This window comes from Capra hircus, chromosome 15 (assembly GCF_001704415.2).
Source record: "Capra hircus breed San Clemente chromosome 15, ASM170441v1, whole genome shotgun sequence".
In the NCBI taxonomy this organism is placed as follows: domain Eukaryota; kingdom Metazoa; phylum Chordata; class Mammalia; order Artiodactyla; family Bovidae; genus Capra; species Capra hircus.
Genome location: NC_030822.1, coordinates 21,140,675 through 21,158,484, shown reverse-complemented (window position 1 = coordinate 21,158,484; position 17,810 = coordinate 21,140,675). Strand labels below are relative to the sequence as shown.

The following is a 17,810-nucleotide window of genomic DNA, read 5'->3' as shown; positions in this document are numbered from 1 at the left end:
TGTCCAACTCTTTTGTGTCCACATGGACTGTAGCCCACCAGGCTCCTCCATCCATGGGATTCTCCAGGCAAGAATACTGGAGTGGGTTGTTATTTCCTTCTCCAGGGGATCCTCCAGACCCAGGGATCAAACCCTTGTCTCCTGCATTGGCACGCAGAGTCTTTACCAGTGAGCCACTTGGGAAAGCCAAGCACTCAAATAGTGTGTGAGAAACTAGATACAAGGTTTTTTTTTTTGTTTTTTGCTTTTTTTTTCCCCCGAAAAGGTGAAATTATCATTTAGGAAGAAACTGTTTAAAAACCACATTTTGAAAACCTCAAAAACAACATAGAATTTACCTCCTTAAAAGAGCAGGGCAGAATTCACAAGTGGGTAATAATTTGGTTCTCTCCACTTTCTGCCTTCATTTATTTATAAGGTGGTTGTGATGTGCATTAAATGAGTTCTGTCATATACAGCCCTGAAAATCAAGCCTGACACATAGAAAGCACGCAACAATAAGCTATTTGTAGTACTTTCTGATGTTTGCTGAATTAAGATAATTGTGAGAAAAAAATAGGAGGAAAAGATGGTGCTTGAAGTCTTATATCAAAAAATATTTTTCTTTTAATAGTACCAGTATAATAATATTCCTAGTTTCATGGTCATGTTTTTACCAGTTCATCTCTTTGAAGTTCTTTTAGGGTGAAGATTTCCTTCCCTTTTTCATTGAACAATCTCCGAGCTGCAGAAGGTAAATTTAAAATTTCAGTGCACCTGTAATAGAGACACAAAAATTGACCTTGTATGTGGAAAGTTTCCAGCAGAGAAGAGAGTAAATCAAAGAAATCAAGGTGGGTCATTAACTACAACTAGCTTTATAGGACTGTGGGACAGTTGAGAGCTCAGTCCTGGAATCCATCAGATGCCTTTTGAATCTCATTCCCTCTCTTCAGGTGTAGGACTTGTGCATATTATTAAACTCTCTAAGCCTAAATTTCTTACCTGTCAAGGTTGTTGTGAAAATTAAGGGTTGATTATGAAATGTCCTTATTAGCACAGTGCCAAGCATGATTGACAAGCAATAAAAAATATATATATCATTATTGACTTTTCACTCCTCACCACGCCCCTGTGAAATGAAAGTCGTTCAGTCATGTCTGACTCTTAGCCCATAGAATTCTCCAGGATAGAATACTGGAGTGGGTAGCTGTACCCTTCTCCGAGGGATGTTCCCAATCCAGGAATCGAACCCAGGTCTCACGCATTGCAGGCAGAGTCTTCCCACATTACAGGCAGATTCTTTACCATCTGAGCCTCCAGAAAAGCCCCAACATGCCCCTATACTTTCCTATTTGTGGGTCTTTTCTCTTGTTCTTGTTTCCATAGAAAACACCTTCCTCAGCTTTTGCTGTTGAAGTTCTGCTCTTTTTCCAAAGTTACATCCATCACCCAGTAGGTCCTCATCTCTCTCCACAAGAAGTGATTCCTAATAGCCCTTTAAGTCCCTTTAAAATAGGAATTTTTTGCCAGGTTAAACATTCAATAGTGATATTTTTCCCCCCCTCAGACAAGCACTGAGCGAGCCTTGTTGATATCGAGATGAATGATACAGCTGCCCTGTTTCCTGGGAGGCTTCCTCTCTAGTCAGGAGGAGAGACTGGTCAGTAACTGAAGTGTAATATGAACTAGTGGAGTTGTCAGAGGCACCTGGCCAGGGTGCTGTGAGAACACAGAGGAAAAACAACAGATTCCTCCAGGGAAGCCTCAGCAAGGGAAGTGACATTTAGCGGTGGACTTTGATGAATAAGGACTTCCCTGGTGGCTCAGAAGGTAAAGCGTCCGCCTACAATGCGGGAGACCTGGGTTCAATCTTTGGGTTGGGAAGATCTCCTGGAGAAGGAAATGGCAATCCACTCCAGCATTCTTGCCTGGAAAATTTCATGGATGGAGAAGCTTGGTAGGCTACATTCCATGGGGTTGCAAAGAGTTGGACACGACTGAGTGATTTCACTTTCACTATCACTTTGATGAATAAACAGGAGTTCACCAAGTATAGGATTAGGACTCAGAGAAGTTTTACATGGCTGGAGCTGGGTTTGTGGACAGGAGGTGGAGCCAGATAAAGCTGGTAAAGAAGATAGGAAACAATTGGGAACCACTTAAGATGCCAGACTAATGAACGTGGCCTCTATCCTGTAAGTATCAGGAAGTCACTGGGGGTATTATGGCAGAGGAATGGTGCAGTCAGATCTGCTTTTTAGAAAGAGAACTGTCAGAAAAGCGGAAGCTGTGCTGGAGGTGGAGAGGTGGAGTTCATATAGTCATTTACGGTAGAGGTAAGGAGGTAGAATTGCGGGGAAGAGAAAGAAGAGCTAAACAGAATGATGGGGCGTGCCCGAAGAACGCTGTTTTCTATTAAAATGTACTGGCTATAGTAAATGAGTTAGAAGCGACTTTGTGCTCATCAAGAAAACCCAGTTGTATGAAAAATATTTCTCAATTTTATTTCCTTAGATGGCATAAAGAAATTTAAGCCAGTAATTAGGCTCCCATTTTTCTGAGAGGTCTTAGAAGAAAATAAGCCAGTGGGAATTCAGTCTCTGCTTCTCCTGTCACAACCCTGGAGGCTGATGGATTGGTGAGGACTGGGCTAGGTTTCTCATCCACAGGAGTTGTTGGGGTGAAGGGATGGGTGGGGGATGGGGGACTGTAAGAAGATTGAGCCCCAATTGAAAGATTTGCTTAATTTTCTCTGGATGGTGCCCAAAGATTCTGCTATCTACCCTAGATTCAAGCGTGACCTAAGAAGAGTTACCATCATCATAACCTGCTCCCACTCACATTTTCCTGGGAGAATTTTGGACTACGGCAGTATTTAGTTTAGGACAACTGGGAAAAGAGAGTGAATAGGAAGTTGGCAGATTTTTCTTCCTTCCATTCTTGGAAACCCTATTTTAATAGTGCTGAATTTAATTGGTCTGAGTAGCTGTGTTTGGGGTTGCACAGAGTTGGACACAACTGAAGCGACTTAGCAGCAGCAGCAGCAGCAGCTGTGTTAGAGATTAGCTGCTTCCTCTGTGTTGAATTCCTCTAGCTAGTTCACATGCCAGCCAGTATCAACGGAGAGAAAAGAAAGGAACTGACTCTTAAGTGCCTAAGAAGGAATGTGGACTTTGGAGTCAGTTTGACTGGGTTCAAACTCCTGCCTTCTCATGAATAGGCTCTGTAACCTTGGAGAAGTTACTTAACTTCTCTGAGCCTAATTTTCCCCATCTAAGGTAGACAGAGCAGTACTTCTGTCATAGGGATATCATATAGATTAAATGTATGAATCCCTGTAAAGCATCTGACACATAAAAGTCAGCAACATGTTGTTAAAATGAGCCATGCACTGCAAGCACTTCATATCTGTTCTCTTGCTTAATTCTCACACCCTTTCTGAGAAGCCCATTTTATGGATGATGAAACTGAGCCTGGAGCTTAATCAAGTTCCTCACCCAAGGTCACAAAATTAGTGAGTTCAAAAGCTGAAATTCAAACCTGAAACTCTCTGGGTCTTTTTACTGCAGCATATGGCCTCCTGAGAGGGCATTATCATAGAATAACAGGGAGAAATTGAGACTGAGATGCTCAATGAGGGGTTTGGGATTTCTCTGCTGCATGAAAGCAAAGGTGAAATCCTCTGACTCTGACACCAGAAGTTAGGACTGATAACCATGTGCTTTGATTTACAGAGAATCTAGAAAAGCAGAGTTTTATCTCCAACTTCACTCTCTCAGGACTGGTTTTTCCCATAGTCCATGTTGCCTGCAAATTGAGATATCAACAAAATGGTATATACCTATTATTTTTAAATGGGGATTATTATGCTTATTATATTAGATTTTCCTTAGGCTTTGCAGATGAAAGAGTCACTAGCAACAAAGATTCCCAAAACTGTCTAGAGTGAATTATTAAATTACTGAAGGATGGCATAATTTTCCTTAAATTCTGTACAACTGTCATCTCATATTGAAGACATATTTTACAAAAAGTTTATATCAAGTATTCTGCTATTGAACAGTTATCAAAGTCTATGGGAATAATTCTTATTTGGGTAAGAAGACACTGATCAAAAGAAAATTACAATGTACTTCACAAACATGATATAGATTCAGTTCAGTTCAGTTCAGTTCATTTGCTCAGTCATGTCCAACTCTTTGCGACCCCATGAATCGCAGCACGCCAGGCCTCCCTGTCCATCACCAACTCCCGGAGTTCACTCAGACTCAACGTCCATCGAGTCAGTGATGCCATCCAGGCATCTCATCCTCTGTCGTCCCCTGTTCCTCCCGCCCCCAATCCCTCTCAGCATCAGAGTCTTTTCCAATGAGTCAACTCTTCGCATGAAGTGGCCAAAGTACTGGAGTTTCAGCTTTAGCATCATTCCTTCCAAAGAACACCCAGGACTGATCTCCTTTAAAATGGACTGGTTGGATCTCTTTGCAGTCCAAGGGACTCTCAGGAGTCTTCTCCAACACCACAGTTCAAAAACATCAATTCTTTAGCGCTCAACTTTCTTCACAGTCCAACTCTCACATCCATACATGACCACTGGAAAAACCATAGCCTTGACTAGATGGACCTTTGTTGGCAAAGTAACGTCTCTGCTTTTCAATATGCTATCTAGGTTGGTCATAACTTTTTTTTCAAGGAGTAAGCGTCTTCTAATTTCTTGGCTGAGTCACTATCTGCAGTGATTTTGGAGCCCCAAAAATTAAAGTCTGTGACACTTAAGTGATTTAAATAGACAACTAGTCTGTCCTCGGTACAAATAAATTCAAACCAAAGTGCTATAAAATTGTGAAATATATTTTTAATGGGAAAAATTAACATTTATAGAGTTGGTAGTTCAGAAACTAGGAGAAAATCACAAGACCTAGAAATCTGGGGGAAAAATATTATCATGTATTCACATAGCTTATAAACCTCACAGAAAAAACTCCAGAATCATTATATTAACAATTGTTTTCCTATGTAGGTACATATGTATTTTGTGTTATAATCATCCAGGCACTTGAATGGAGTATACCTTTGCGTTTAGGCTATTATTTACCTCTCCAAAAGCTGGTGAAATCCAGTCTGGTTTGTTTCTGCTTCAGAATATTTAGTGACAAATTTTTTCACATTCCCTTTCTTTTTAGGGTCAACATATCTGGAAAAAACAATCCAAGATTAGACTGATATGTCAGTATACATTGCCATTTATCATTCAGCTTGTTATAGTATGTGAATAAATCATAAAGTTTTAATTTATCATGATTTACCCTAAAAGGAGATCAGCCCTGGGATTTCTTTGGAAGGAATGATACTATTGGCCACCTCATGTGAAGAGTTGACTCATTAGAAAAGACTCTGATGCTGAGAGGGATTGGGGGCAGGAGGATAAGGGGACGACAGAGGATGAGATGCCTGGATGGCATCACTGACTCAATGGACGTGAGTCTGAGTGAACTCCGGGAGTTGGTGATGGACAGGGAGGCCTGGCGTGCTGCGATCCATGGGGTCACAAAGAGTCAGACACAACTGAGTGACTGAACTGAACTGAACTGAACTGAACTGAAAAACCAACAGTTAAGAAGCAACAGTTAGAACCAGACATGGAACTTGGAAAAACAAACTGGTTCCAAATTGGGAAAGGAGTACATTGAGGCTGTATCCTGTCGCCCTGCTTATTTAACTTATATGCAGAGTACATCATGAGAAATGCTGGGCTGGAGGAAGCATAAGCTGGAATCAAGATTGCCAGGAGAAATATCAATAATCTCAGATATGCAGATGACACCACCCTTATGGCAAAAAGTGAAGAGGAACTAAGGAGCCTCTTGATGAAAGTAAAAGAGGAGAGTGAACAAGCTGGCTAAAAACTCAACATTCAGAAAACTGAGATCATGGCATCCGGTCCCATCACTTCATGGCAGATAGAAGGGGAAACGATGGAAACAGTGATAGACTTTATTTTCTTGGGCTCCAAAATCACTGCGAATGATAACTGCAGCTATGAAGCTAAAGGACACTTTCTCCTTGGTTGAAAAGCTATGACCAACCTAGACAGCATATTATAAAGCAGAGACATTACTTTTCTGACAAAGGTCTGTCTAGTCAAAGCTATGTCTTTCCAGTAGTCAGGTATGGATGTGACAGGTGAACCATAAAGGAAGGTGAGCTCTGAAGAACTGATACTTTTGAACTGCAGTGTTAGAGAAAACTCTTGAGAGTCCCATGGACAGCAAGGAGACCAAACCAGTCAATCCTAAAGGAAATCAATCCTGAATATTCATTGGAAGGACTGATGCTGAAGCTGAAGCTCCAATACTTTGGCCATCTGATGCGAAGAACTGATTCTTTAGAAAAGACCCTGATGCTGGGAAAGAGTGAAGGCAGGAAGAGAAGGAGACGACAGAGGATGAGATGGTTGGATGGCATCACTGACTCGATGGACATGAGTTTGAGCAGGCTCCAGGAGTTGGTGATGGACAGGGAGGCCTCATGTGCTGTGGGCCATGGGGCTGCAGAGTCAAACACAACTGAGCAACTGAACTGAACTAACCCTAAAAAATATGCCTTTCTTTAAAAATAGGGTTTCAAATACTATCACAATTAAATATTAAACTTCACAGTTATACTATGAATAATTTATATAAGAAAATAAATTTTCAATATCTGAATCCTTTTCCAATAATGTTGAACACTCAAGATGTGAATTTATCAACAGTGAAGAAAATGCAGAAATTACGTTAATTTTGCCTTTGATGTTTTAGTCATACACTGTTCATATTCATATGTTACTCAGATACTGTTTCAGTATCAATCCAAACCTAAAATGTTTTCAATTAAAAATTAATAATGATGATCATAGAAAAAGAATTGGAATACACATTGTTCAAATTTTTAGGTAAGACTGTTCTGTAGTATTAGAATCTTTATATTATATTAAATGAAAGATACAGTGTTTAGATATAGCTATTCATTCAGTCATTGATTTGAAATGTAATCAAATATAAAATGTTATGTTAGTCACTCAGTCATGTCCAACTCTTTGCTACCACGTGGACAGTAGCCAACCAGGCTTTTCTGTCAGTTGAATTCTCCATGCAAGAATACTGGAGTGGGTTGCCATTCCCTTCTCCACGGTATCTTCCTGACCCAGGGATCGAACCCAAGTCTCCTGCATTTCAGGAGATTCTTAGCCACCAAGAAAGCCCAATCAACTATAGTCAATTATTAATTTATTTACTCATTCAACAAGCACTAAATTTGTGAGCCCTGAATCATATGGTGAATAAAATAGCTTAATGATCTATTAACTGAGACACACAGTTCCATGACCAGAGCAGACAGCACATATATGGACGAACAATACACACCCCCTGTTCTCTCTCTCATGGATGGAGACATAAGCAGATAATCACAGCACAGATAATGCCAGAAGCAACCCTGGTGAAAAGCCCATAGTAGTCAGAGCAACAGAGTTCAGAGAAGCTACAGGTAACTCAGGAGTGGGGATGGGATGTCAAGTTTAGAGTCAACAACTAGAAATGAAGTCCAAGCTCATTCTCAATATACTTTTATTAATAAGGCAAATGAGAGGTGTTAGAAGTTGAGAGGATTTAGGAATGAGAATTGGGGGTAATGGTGATAAAGAGCTATACAAATACATGGAAACAGGTCATAAAGGGTCTTAAAAGCTATATTAAGGAGTTTGAGAGAATCCTAACTTACTAATAAGTAATATCTCTATACACTGAAATTTTATAATATGTAAAGTTTATAACTTATGCTGAGCCTTTCCTTTAACAATTCACTAAAGTATTTATGTTTAAAAACTATAAAATTTTCCTTGTTTAAGGTTCTGAGAGATGAAGTTTACCTGAGACATAAGAAATCATGATTCTTACTTTATATGAACTTGACACTGTTATCAAGAACTAATGGAGAAGATCTTGTTAGTAAGATCATGACAACTCAGTATCTTCATGATCTTCCTTTGTAGATGGAGGAACCAACAACAAACGCTCCCTCAAAGCTGTCTAACATGAAGTAGTACACAACTAAAGAATAGCATGCTACCAGAGCAGAATTGAGGCTTCCCTGGCGGCTCAGCTGGTAAAGAATCTGCCTGCAATGCGGGAGACCTGGGTTTGATCCCTGGGTTGGGAAGATCCCCTGGAAAAAGGAACAGCTACCCACTTCAGTATTCTGGCCTGAAGAATTCCATCCACTGTACAGTCCATGTGGTGGCAAAGAGTCAGACACGACCAAGCGACTTTCATTTCACTTCAAAGAAGAATTCAATTAAAATGGATCTATGTTTCATCATTCTAACCTGATTTTGCTAGTGAAGACAGTAGACTGCCCAACTCTTTTATAAATAAGTTTCAGGTTAATGCAAGTAATGTATGCTTATGTATCATATCATTTATTTCTTTTAGAAGCGACATACTGCATGGATACATTAAAAGTAGCACAGCAGGGCTTTCACCTTGCCCAACTCTGGGATACTATTCACAGAGAATACGTAAACAGTGCCCTCTGGAGCTGGGCAACACAGTCACCCTGTAATGTTAGCCAAAACACTCCTTATTAAATCTTTCTGTTACCAGTGCCTACATATAGCTTGGAGAGAAGTTAAAGGAATGCTATTGATGATCCTGAAGAGAATTTTCTGAATCAGTGAAGAAAAATGAAATGATATTCAGTAGAGTTTTAATGTCAAGTGTATGCCAGCATATTTTAATCATTTAGGAATAATTAATTCATGTAGTGGAGAAAGAAATGGCAACCCATTCCAGTAATTCATGTAGAGAACAAAGTGAATATTTGATTAACCAGGACACACTCTTCCATGAACATAGCAGAGAGTTTCACATACTCTTTACTAGAATAGCTGTTCAAAGTAATAAATCTCTAAAATTACGTCTGTATCACCAGATTGAACCATGTATTTAAAAATATAAATTGGTCAGATCAAATCTGTATATAATTTTGAGACACAGTTAAAGATAGGAAAGGACAGAAATTATTTGTTAGTTTTTATGTTAAAAAATGTCATATATACTTGAAGAGCATTACCCTCACATTTTACATTTTAGTAGAATGAACTAATTATGAAATGAATGCGTCAAAGATTTCAATTTCAGGGTTGACTTTACTTTAGTCAAGATTAATTTTTTACTTTATCATCTATACAGGCAGTTCAGTGGACAGCCAATCTGAATGTTACTCATTGTTCAGCGATGTATGAAGTATCTTTAATCAATGTGAAGAAAGTAATATTAAACTATTATCAGCAGCCTCAAATATTCTAAACATATCAAAAGAAAGGTCAAGAGGTAATATCACTGCTAATAATATTAGAAACAATGTATTTAACTCATTCTTTACATCAGAGTTTGCACTGATACGTGATTCCTTTTGTCATAAAACATTATGAAAACATAGCAGGTGACTTTTCTCTAATCTTGGAGAAACACTGGCTGTTTCAGAAGATTTTATTCCAACCTTGTAACATAAGTTAAAGTGGAAACTGATGCTTTTCTAGAATGGCACACTTTTAAAATGCTATTCCAAGGCAAGAATATAGATTATGTAAAGCTATGCTTGTTCATTAAATATTCCAAAGGTGTAAATCTAAAGAATTGTCTGTAATAATAACTTAAATAAATAATGTAAACAATAACTAAATACAAACTTAAATAAGAAATTATAAAATTATATTTAAGAAGCAATTAATGAGCTCAGTTATTTCAAAATACATTAATGAATGCAAATAATAATGCTAATTCAAAATAGATATTGATCAGAAAACTTTTCCCATCAGAGCTATTTATTTGCAACTTGTTATATTCCCCCACAGCCAGCCTGAATCAACAGTGCTCAAGTTCAGTTCCTGATAAAGGAGCTAAGTGAATCTAGCCATCGGGCAACTAAACCTGTGCGCCACAACCACTGAGCCTGCACTCTAGAGCCGGAAAGCTGCAGCTGCTGAAGGCCACGTGCCTAGAGCCTGTGCTCTGCCAGCAGAGCAGCCACCGCAGTGAGCAGCCTGCGCGCCACAACGAAGCGCAGCCTCTGCCCTCCACAGCTAGAGAAAGCCCACCGGCAGCAGCAAAGACCCAACACAGCCAAAATGAAATTAAATAAATAAATCAAAAAAACGAAAGGAATCTTAGTATCTATTTTTACCTCTGTCGACTTGAAAAAAAAGCACAACCTGAGAACTGTGAGCTAAGTTTTATTTAGGGCAAAATGAGGATGATAGCCCAGGAGACCCCATCTCGGATATCTGAGAAACTGCTCCAAAGAGGTAGGGTGATAGGTCAATCTACATGGGATTCTGGTGAAGGAAGAATACCTGTAATCAAGCACATATTTTTTTGTAGAAGGTTATTGCTAGTCATGAGGAGCAGATGTCATTACGAACGATTTTAGTGTTTTTCTAGATACGAGATGAAAAAGAATTACGCTCATAAAATCATCTGAAAATAGCTATCCGAAGACCTGTTCTGCCAGTTTTACCCAGAGCACAGAGTGTCTCATTTCTGCTCTCCACCCTGAACTCCTTTCACAGAGTGTCGAAAGTCAGCAACTGCAGCCACTCATGATTTAATCCTTGTAGAGGTAGATGAGAATTAAAGAGGTAGACGACGGAGAAAGCAATGGCACCGCACTCCAGTGTTCTTGCCTGGAAAATCCCATGGATGGGGGAGCCTGGTGGGCTGCAGTCCATGGGGTCGCTAAGAGTCGGACATGACTGAGTGACTTCCCTTTCCCTTTTCACTTTCATGCACTGGAGAAGGAAATGGCAACCCACTCCAGTGTTCTTGCCTGGAGAATCCCAGGGATGGGGGAGCCTGGTGGGCTGCCGTCTCTGGGGTCTCACAGAGTCGGACACGACTGAAGCGACTCAGCAGCAGCAGCAGCAGAGGTAGTCGACAAGTGCCAATTGATAGCTGACACTTTCAGATATCAATACAGAAGCCTTTTAATAGAACAAACACAGAACTTTCCCGGGGCGGGGGGGATCTCCTGTAATCAAGAAGACTAAAATCTGTAGAAATGAGAAAGTATGCTTGATGAGAAATATTAACAAGCTGTTCTTACTGCATTTTCCGCCCAGGTGAGATGTCTGGACTGATTATAATATGGGCTCTGGCTTTGTTCTTGTCTCCATTCCGCAAAACTCTGAGTCTCACAGGCACATACTGCTCCGGTGCCTTATGGATGGGTTTCTTCATGGGAGGACTGTTTGGAAGAAGCAGTCCTTCTATTGGCCAATCAAACTCCTTCAGAAAAAATGACAAGAAAATTGATAATAAGTGAACAGGAAGAGTCATTTCTGTATATATTTTTAAAATAAGCCCACTTGCTTATACCTTTAATCTTTTACTCATTCATCAAATATTCATCATCATGTATTGGGCACCTAAGATGTTCTAGATGATTCTAATTAATGTTTCATTTTAATGAAGAGGAAAGGTGTTAATTTTTAAATTCATGAACAACTTGTGTTGTGTTACTACATGAAAGAGTTTTTCCCTTTCAGAAAAACATCATTCTGGAAATACAGAGCTGAATTAACTTGGAATTGTCTTTTTTTTTCTTTCTGTATAAAATATCTCTAGTCAACATGAAAAAACGAAGAATGTATGAAAAGTGATTTCACAACCCAAATAATATCTTAAACTAAATCTATTTGGCAAAGAAGAATATATTTGGAACTGAAAGTGTGAGTTGTTCAGTCCTATCTGACTCTTGGACTGTAGCCAGCCAGATTCCTCTGTCTATGGGATTCTCCAGGCAAGAATATTGGAGTGGGTTGCCATTCCCTTCTCCAGGGAATCTTCCTGACCCAGAGATCAAACCCAAGTGTCCTGCATTGCAGGCAGATTCGTTATCATCTGAGCCACCAGGGATATTTGAATAATGCATGAATAAATGAATAAATGTAATGGCAACCCACTCCAGTACTCTTGCCTGGAGAATCCCATGGAGGGAGGAGCCTGGTAGGCTACAGTCCATGGGGTCGCAGAGTCAGACACGACTGAGCGACTTCATTTCACTTCATGAATGAATGAATGAATGCAAAGTAACCAAATTCTACAACTGAAACATCTGAATTTGTTTAAACCTTATCATCTCATTCATCTCACTCTGTTTTACAGAATATCCCCCAAATATATTTATTTGGCAAGTAAATACATTGGTTCTTTTCTTTTTGACACACAGCCCCACACATCTTGAACTGTAAGCTCCATGAAAGTAGGTATCATGTCTGTCTCTTTTCTTGCTCTGTCTTCATTGCCTAAATGTGTAATAAACAGTGGTTAGATAAGTAATAAAGCCAGTAGATTAAATCTGGAATAAAATTAACATATACGTTTACAGTGATCAAAGTGTTCTGAACCCCACAAGATGAATGTCATATTTCCTAATTACAGTCTATTTATATGTAGTCTTTCCAAGAAAAAATTAATTCTGCTTAATTACAAATGAATAAAATCATCTTTTTGCTTTAAAAGTCAATTATGTTGAAATGGGACTGGAGAAAATATGGTTCCCTCATATTAGATGAATTCAAACTTGAAGTCAAGTAGAGTGAATTTTGTTTGACTGAGAACTATGTCTGTTCCCTGCTTGGTAAATATTTTTTTCTCTTCTGCAAACATTTCAAGAAATAAGAGGACCTTTAGGCTGAGTCATTTTGAAGTACATGGTCAATTTGTATCATTTTATCTAATTTAGTTGCCTTAGTCCTTTCTGTTCGGTTTATAAGCCAAGGTCAGGGTTTTGTTGGACTATAGTGACTTTGTCCACCCAAAATCTACTGTTCCTGTTTAAATGCCTGGAGAACTGTGAGATGATCCATTTTCATTCCCAAGATCATTTAGTTGTCAAATTCTAGACTATTGATGGCACTATGGTAAAGAGATAAGGAACCCTCCTGCCCATGTAGGAGATGTAAGAGACTCAGGTTCAATCCCTGCATCAGGAAGGTCCCCTGGAGGAGGACATGGCAACCCACTCCACTATTCTTGCCTGGAGAATGCCATGGACAGAAGAGCCTGGGAGGCTACAGTTCATCTATAGGGTCAGAGTCAGACAAGACTGATGCAACTTAACACACACAGTAAAAATGTTATTGTTTTAAAAGGTATGTGTTAAAAGGAACATGGTTAACTGAGGTTTCCTAATATAACTACCATTCACAATTTAAGTCAATTAATTAATTAACTGAATTACTCTATCTGTATACTATGTTGAAAAAAAAAAGTAAGCACAGTATCTGTGAAGTCTACCATAATTACCTTTTTCTCTCTTTCTAAGAAAGTACACTTCCTTATGAGGCATCCCTGTCACCCTTAGGTGGGAGGGAATCTTGGTATTCCAATTAGAAGTGTCCCCTGTTTCCATCAAGTTGGAAAAGCCTTTTTTTTTTTTTGCCTGATTTTTAGCACTGTACTGTTTGATACATATGTAATCAAATTAAATGTTCAAACTTTTTATCAAAACTATTATTTCTTTTCAAGGATATGCCCTTCCTTTCCCTTTCTTCAGTGTGATCTCTGGGTGTGGATGAAAGTTCAAAAAACTGTGTACCATTGGGAAAAAGGGGTTTGTGGTCTATAGGGGAGAATTTAGTCACTCAGTCATGTCCAACTTTTTGTGATCCCCATGGACTGTAGCCTGCCAGGCACCTCTGTTCATGGAATTTTCCAGGCAAGGATATTGGAGTGGGCTGCCATTTCCTACTTCAGGGGATCTTCCCAACCCAGGAATCGAACCCAGATCTCCTACAGTGCAAGCAGATGCTTTACCGTCTGAGCCACTAGGGAAGCCCTTCATGGTCTATATGTGATACTTGTCCTTGATTTTTAAAGATTTGTGTCTCTTCTCATTGGCCACTGGGGCAACCTGCTGACACTCGTCCACCTCCAGTTGAGAAGTAAGTTATCCTTTCTGCTTCTCTTGGTTTTAGCCTCTGCCCTTTCTGGACCTCTGAAGAAAAGCCTACAATTAGCATAACTCACATTTTTTCCTTGGCCTATGTTGGGCTTGTTTGTCTCTGTGCTATCCCTCCACCCTTGGCTCCATGATAGTTCTCACGAAGCTGTGCTCTGAATCTTAGACACGTAATTCATCTAACCCCTGGCTCAGGCTACCCAAACCACAGCCCCTGGTATTTTTAAGAACTCCTCCTTTATCTTCAAAACAAAACAAAAACAACAAAAACCCCTCAGCTTTCTAGACCGTTGCTTCTGTGTGCTGTGTGTTCAGTCTTGTCCAGCTTTTTGTGACCCATGGATAGTGGCCCACCGGGCTCCTCTATGCATGTGGTTTTCCCAGCAAGAATACTGGGATGAGTTGACATTTCCTCTTCCAGGGGATCTTCCTGACCCAGGGGTCGAACCTGTGTCCCTTGAACCTCCTGCACTGGCAGGCGTATTCTTTACCACTGAGCCATCAGGGAAGCCCGGATGTTGCTTCTCCACAATCTAAATAAAAGGGCATATTTGGGCCCCTAAGCAATGACTTCTTGGTTTCAGCCTACATCTGTCCTTCCCTTAAAGCTCTGAGACTCATTGTTTCAATCACTGAGGAAGCATAGGGAATTGTGATTTAAAGGCAAAGAAAAAACTAGATTGAGACCAGAAAATGTGACAAAACAACTAAAAAGGTAAGAATACATTAAAAAAAAAATCTTTTAGAACATATCACTGACCTAGCAATAAAGCAAGGCATACTACAGACCCAGAGAGATAGAGTACCAAAACTGAATTTTACTATGAGGGAGTTTTTCAAACCCAGCAAACTTCTGCTTCCATGGGCTTGAGAGAAAGGATTCAGGAAACAAATTTCAGGGCCCAGCCCTGGGAAGTCTAACAGGAGCACTCCTCTCATAAAACAAGAATCACAAAAGGATAAATTTCATTGAAGAGGCAAACCAGAGAGAATGACTCTCAGGTGGTTGCAAGTAAAACACACCATCTCAAACATTTTCTCTGGGTTGAAGAAAAAAATCATTGAGAATTCACAACATGGGCTGACCCACGCTTGAACTTTCAGCACATTAGATAAAGACGTAGAGAAAATTAATAATTTGAAAGAAAAATAAATTTGCTTCATAAAAGAAAATATAAAAATAAATTTTAAAATAAACTAAGATAAGTAAAAACTGTTTGACACCAGTGACTAAAAGAAAGGCATATATTAGGCAAAAGGAAAGTAATCTCAGTTGGAAGGACTGAGATGTAACACTGGAGAAAAATGAAACAGAGGAAAGGTACAAAATAATCTAAATATATGTCATTACAATAAATAGAAAATACTAAAACCCTTAGTTTAGAGATAAAGATTGTCAAAATTGTTTTTTAAACTTAAATGTATGCTGATTACTGGAGAGCCATCCTAAAATAGAAGAATGTACAAATATGAAAAGTAAAAGGTTAAAAAGAAGGTATACAATGCAAATAGCAACAACAACAACAATAAAAGATATTTCTACTAGTGTTGGATAACTGAAACGTTTACTAGAGCTAAAGACAGTCTACATGTCAGGAGTTTTAATTCAGCAGGATGATAAAATATTTCTGGACGTTTGTGTGTCTAGAAGCAAATTTCAAAATATATAAAACAAAACTTGACAGACTACAAGAAGAAATAAATTCCATATCCATCCCATAGTTGATGACTTAAGTACTTTTTTCTAATTAATTGATGGAATGACAGAATCAATTGATCACTTGCATCTAGCAACTATAAATCAAAAACTACACGGATGTTTTCACACACATTGATCACATACTGGACCTTAAAATAAGTCTCAACCACAATGGCCTTAATCTAAACAGTACCTCATTAAGTTGACCACTGGGAAGGACTGGCCACATGTAGGTAAGTTTATTCCAGAGAGGATTTTCAACTCTGGAATGTTTCCATTGTCCTGGCTTACTGGTCCCTTCATGTTTTATGGCCCATCTGAAATAAAAGGCAAAGAATTTAGCAAGATTAAATATCACTATAAAATAATCATTGAGCACTTCTTACTAGGTGGCAAAAACTCAGTGTGAATTTTAAAAAGTCTGGTAATTTACTGTGTACAAGAGACATATGCTCAGTCACTCAGTCACGTCCAAATCTTTGCAGCCCCATGGACTGTAGCCCACCAGACTCCTCTGTGGAATTTTCCAGGCAAGAATACTGGAGCAAGTTACCATGTCCTCCTCCAGGGGACCTTTCCAACCCAGGGATTGAACCAACATCTCCCATATCTCCTGCACTGGCAGGCAGGTTCTTTACCACTAGCGCCACTTGGGAAGCCCCAACAAGACACGTAAATAAAAGTAATTTTTAATGAAAGAATACATTTATAAAAATCAGGAAAAATTGGCAATGTTATAATCAACAGTGAAATTTGAGCCAAAAGGGAAAGTAGAATAAGAGTCAATTTACGATAACAATGACATCAATAACATACTAACAGAAAAAATTCAAACAAAACTTTTTAGACATTCAAAGAGAAACCAACATAGATGTAATCAGTGTGAGAGACGTTATTACATCACCAACAGATTATGGACGACTAGGTAAACTGTTTTAAATAACAAATAAGGATAAAATATCTGACTGCTAAAACCAGTGAATATAACCATGACCACTTACTTATAGACATTTTAGTCTGTTAACAGGAAATGTGTCTTTCTCGATAATTCTTGTAACATTTGTAATATTTCCACACACTAGTAAAGCAAACTTCCATGTTTTGAAATGAAAACTGAACAAGCTATACTTTGTGGCAAATGACAGAATAAATTAGATATAAACGAAAGTTTAAATTTTATAATTTCAACCATAAGATAATTTTAAAATCCCATTCTCTTTCCCAAGATGCTATTAATAATTATCCCAGACAGGCAGAGGGAAAAATAACACAATCAATACCTATTTAGAAGCAACGACATAATAATCACAAAGACTTGAAGAATACATTTAGAATCATAGTCAAAGATAAATTTATAATGTTAAATGCTTATGTATTAAGGGCTAAATAGAGAAGAGAAATTTAAAAAGCATTCACTCAATAATTCATTTTAGATCTATCCAATGGAAAAGAGATGAAAGAAAGTAGCAAAGATTCAAATATAAATAAATATTCAGTTCAGTTCAGTCGCTAAGTCGTGTCCGACTCTTTGCGACCCCATGAATCACAGCGCAGCAGGCCTCCCTGTCCATCACCAACTCCCGGAGTTCACTCAGACTTGCGTCCATCGAGTCAGTGATGCCATCCAGCCATCTCATCCTCTGTCGTCCCCTTCTTCTCCTGCCCCCAGTCCCTTGCAGCATCAAAGTCTTTTCCAATGAGTCAACTCTTTGCATGAGGTGGCCAAAGTACTGGAGTTTCAGCTTTAGCATCATTCCTTAGAAAATAGAATAGTAAGCCTGGCATGTTGCAGTCCATGGGGTCACAAAGAGTCAGACACAACTGAGTAACTGAACTGAGTAGAATTTTAAAGAAAATTTTTTTAAAAATTAAAATTAAAATAGAAAATCTCATGCAAGTAAATTTAGATTAAAAAATACATAGTAGATAGAAAAATCAAGCTAAATATTCAGCACTGAGACAATTAGGAGTATATTATGTATGTCAGTTCAGTTCAGTTCAGTCGCTCAGTCGTGTCCGACTCTTTGCGACCCCATGAATCGCAGCACGCCAGGCATCACTGTCCATCACCATCTCCCGGAGTTCACTCAGACTCACGTCCATTGAGTCAGTGATGCCATCCAGCCAT

The 17,810-nt window shown here is 38.9% G+C and overlaps 1 protein-coding gene across 1 annotated transcript in view; it reads right to left on the bottom strand.

Annotated features, from left to right (window-relative positions):
* The window catches only part of DCDC5 (doublecortin domain containing 5), a 79,198-nt gene extending 63,235 nt beyond the window's left edge, over window positions 1-15,963 (bottom strand). The window contains exons 1-3 of the mRNA XM_005690107.3: window positions 15,876-15,963; window positions 11,125-11,306; window positions 657-756 (exon numbers count right to left, since the gene is read on the bottom strand). Coding sequence (XP_005690164.1) covers window positions 657-756; window positions 11,125-11,306; window positions 15,876-15,911 — 318 coding nt within the window. The 5' untranslated portion in view covers window positions 15,912-15,963. The remainder of the gene's footprint in view (window positions 1-656; window positions 757-11,124; window positions 11,307-15,875) is intronic.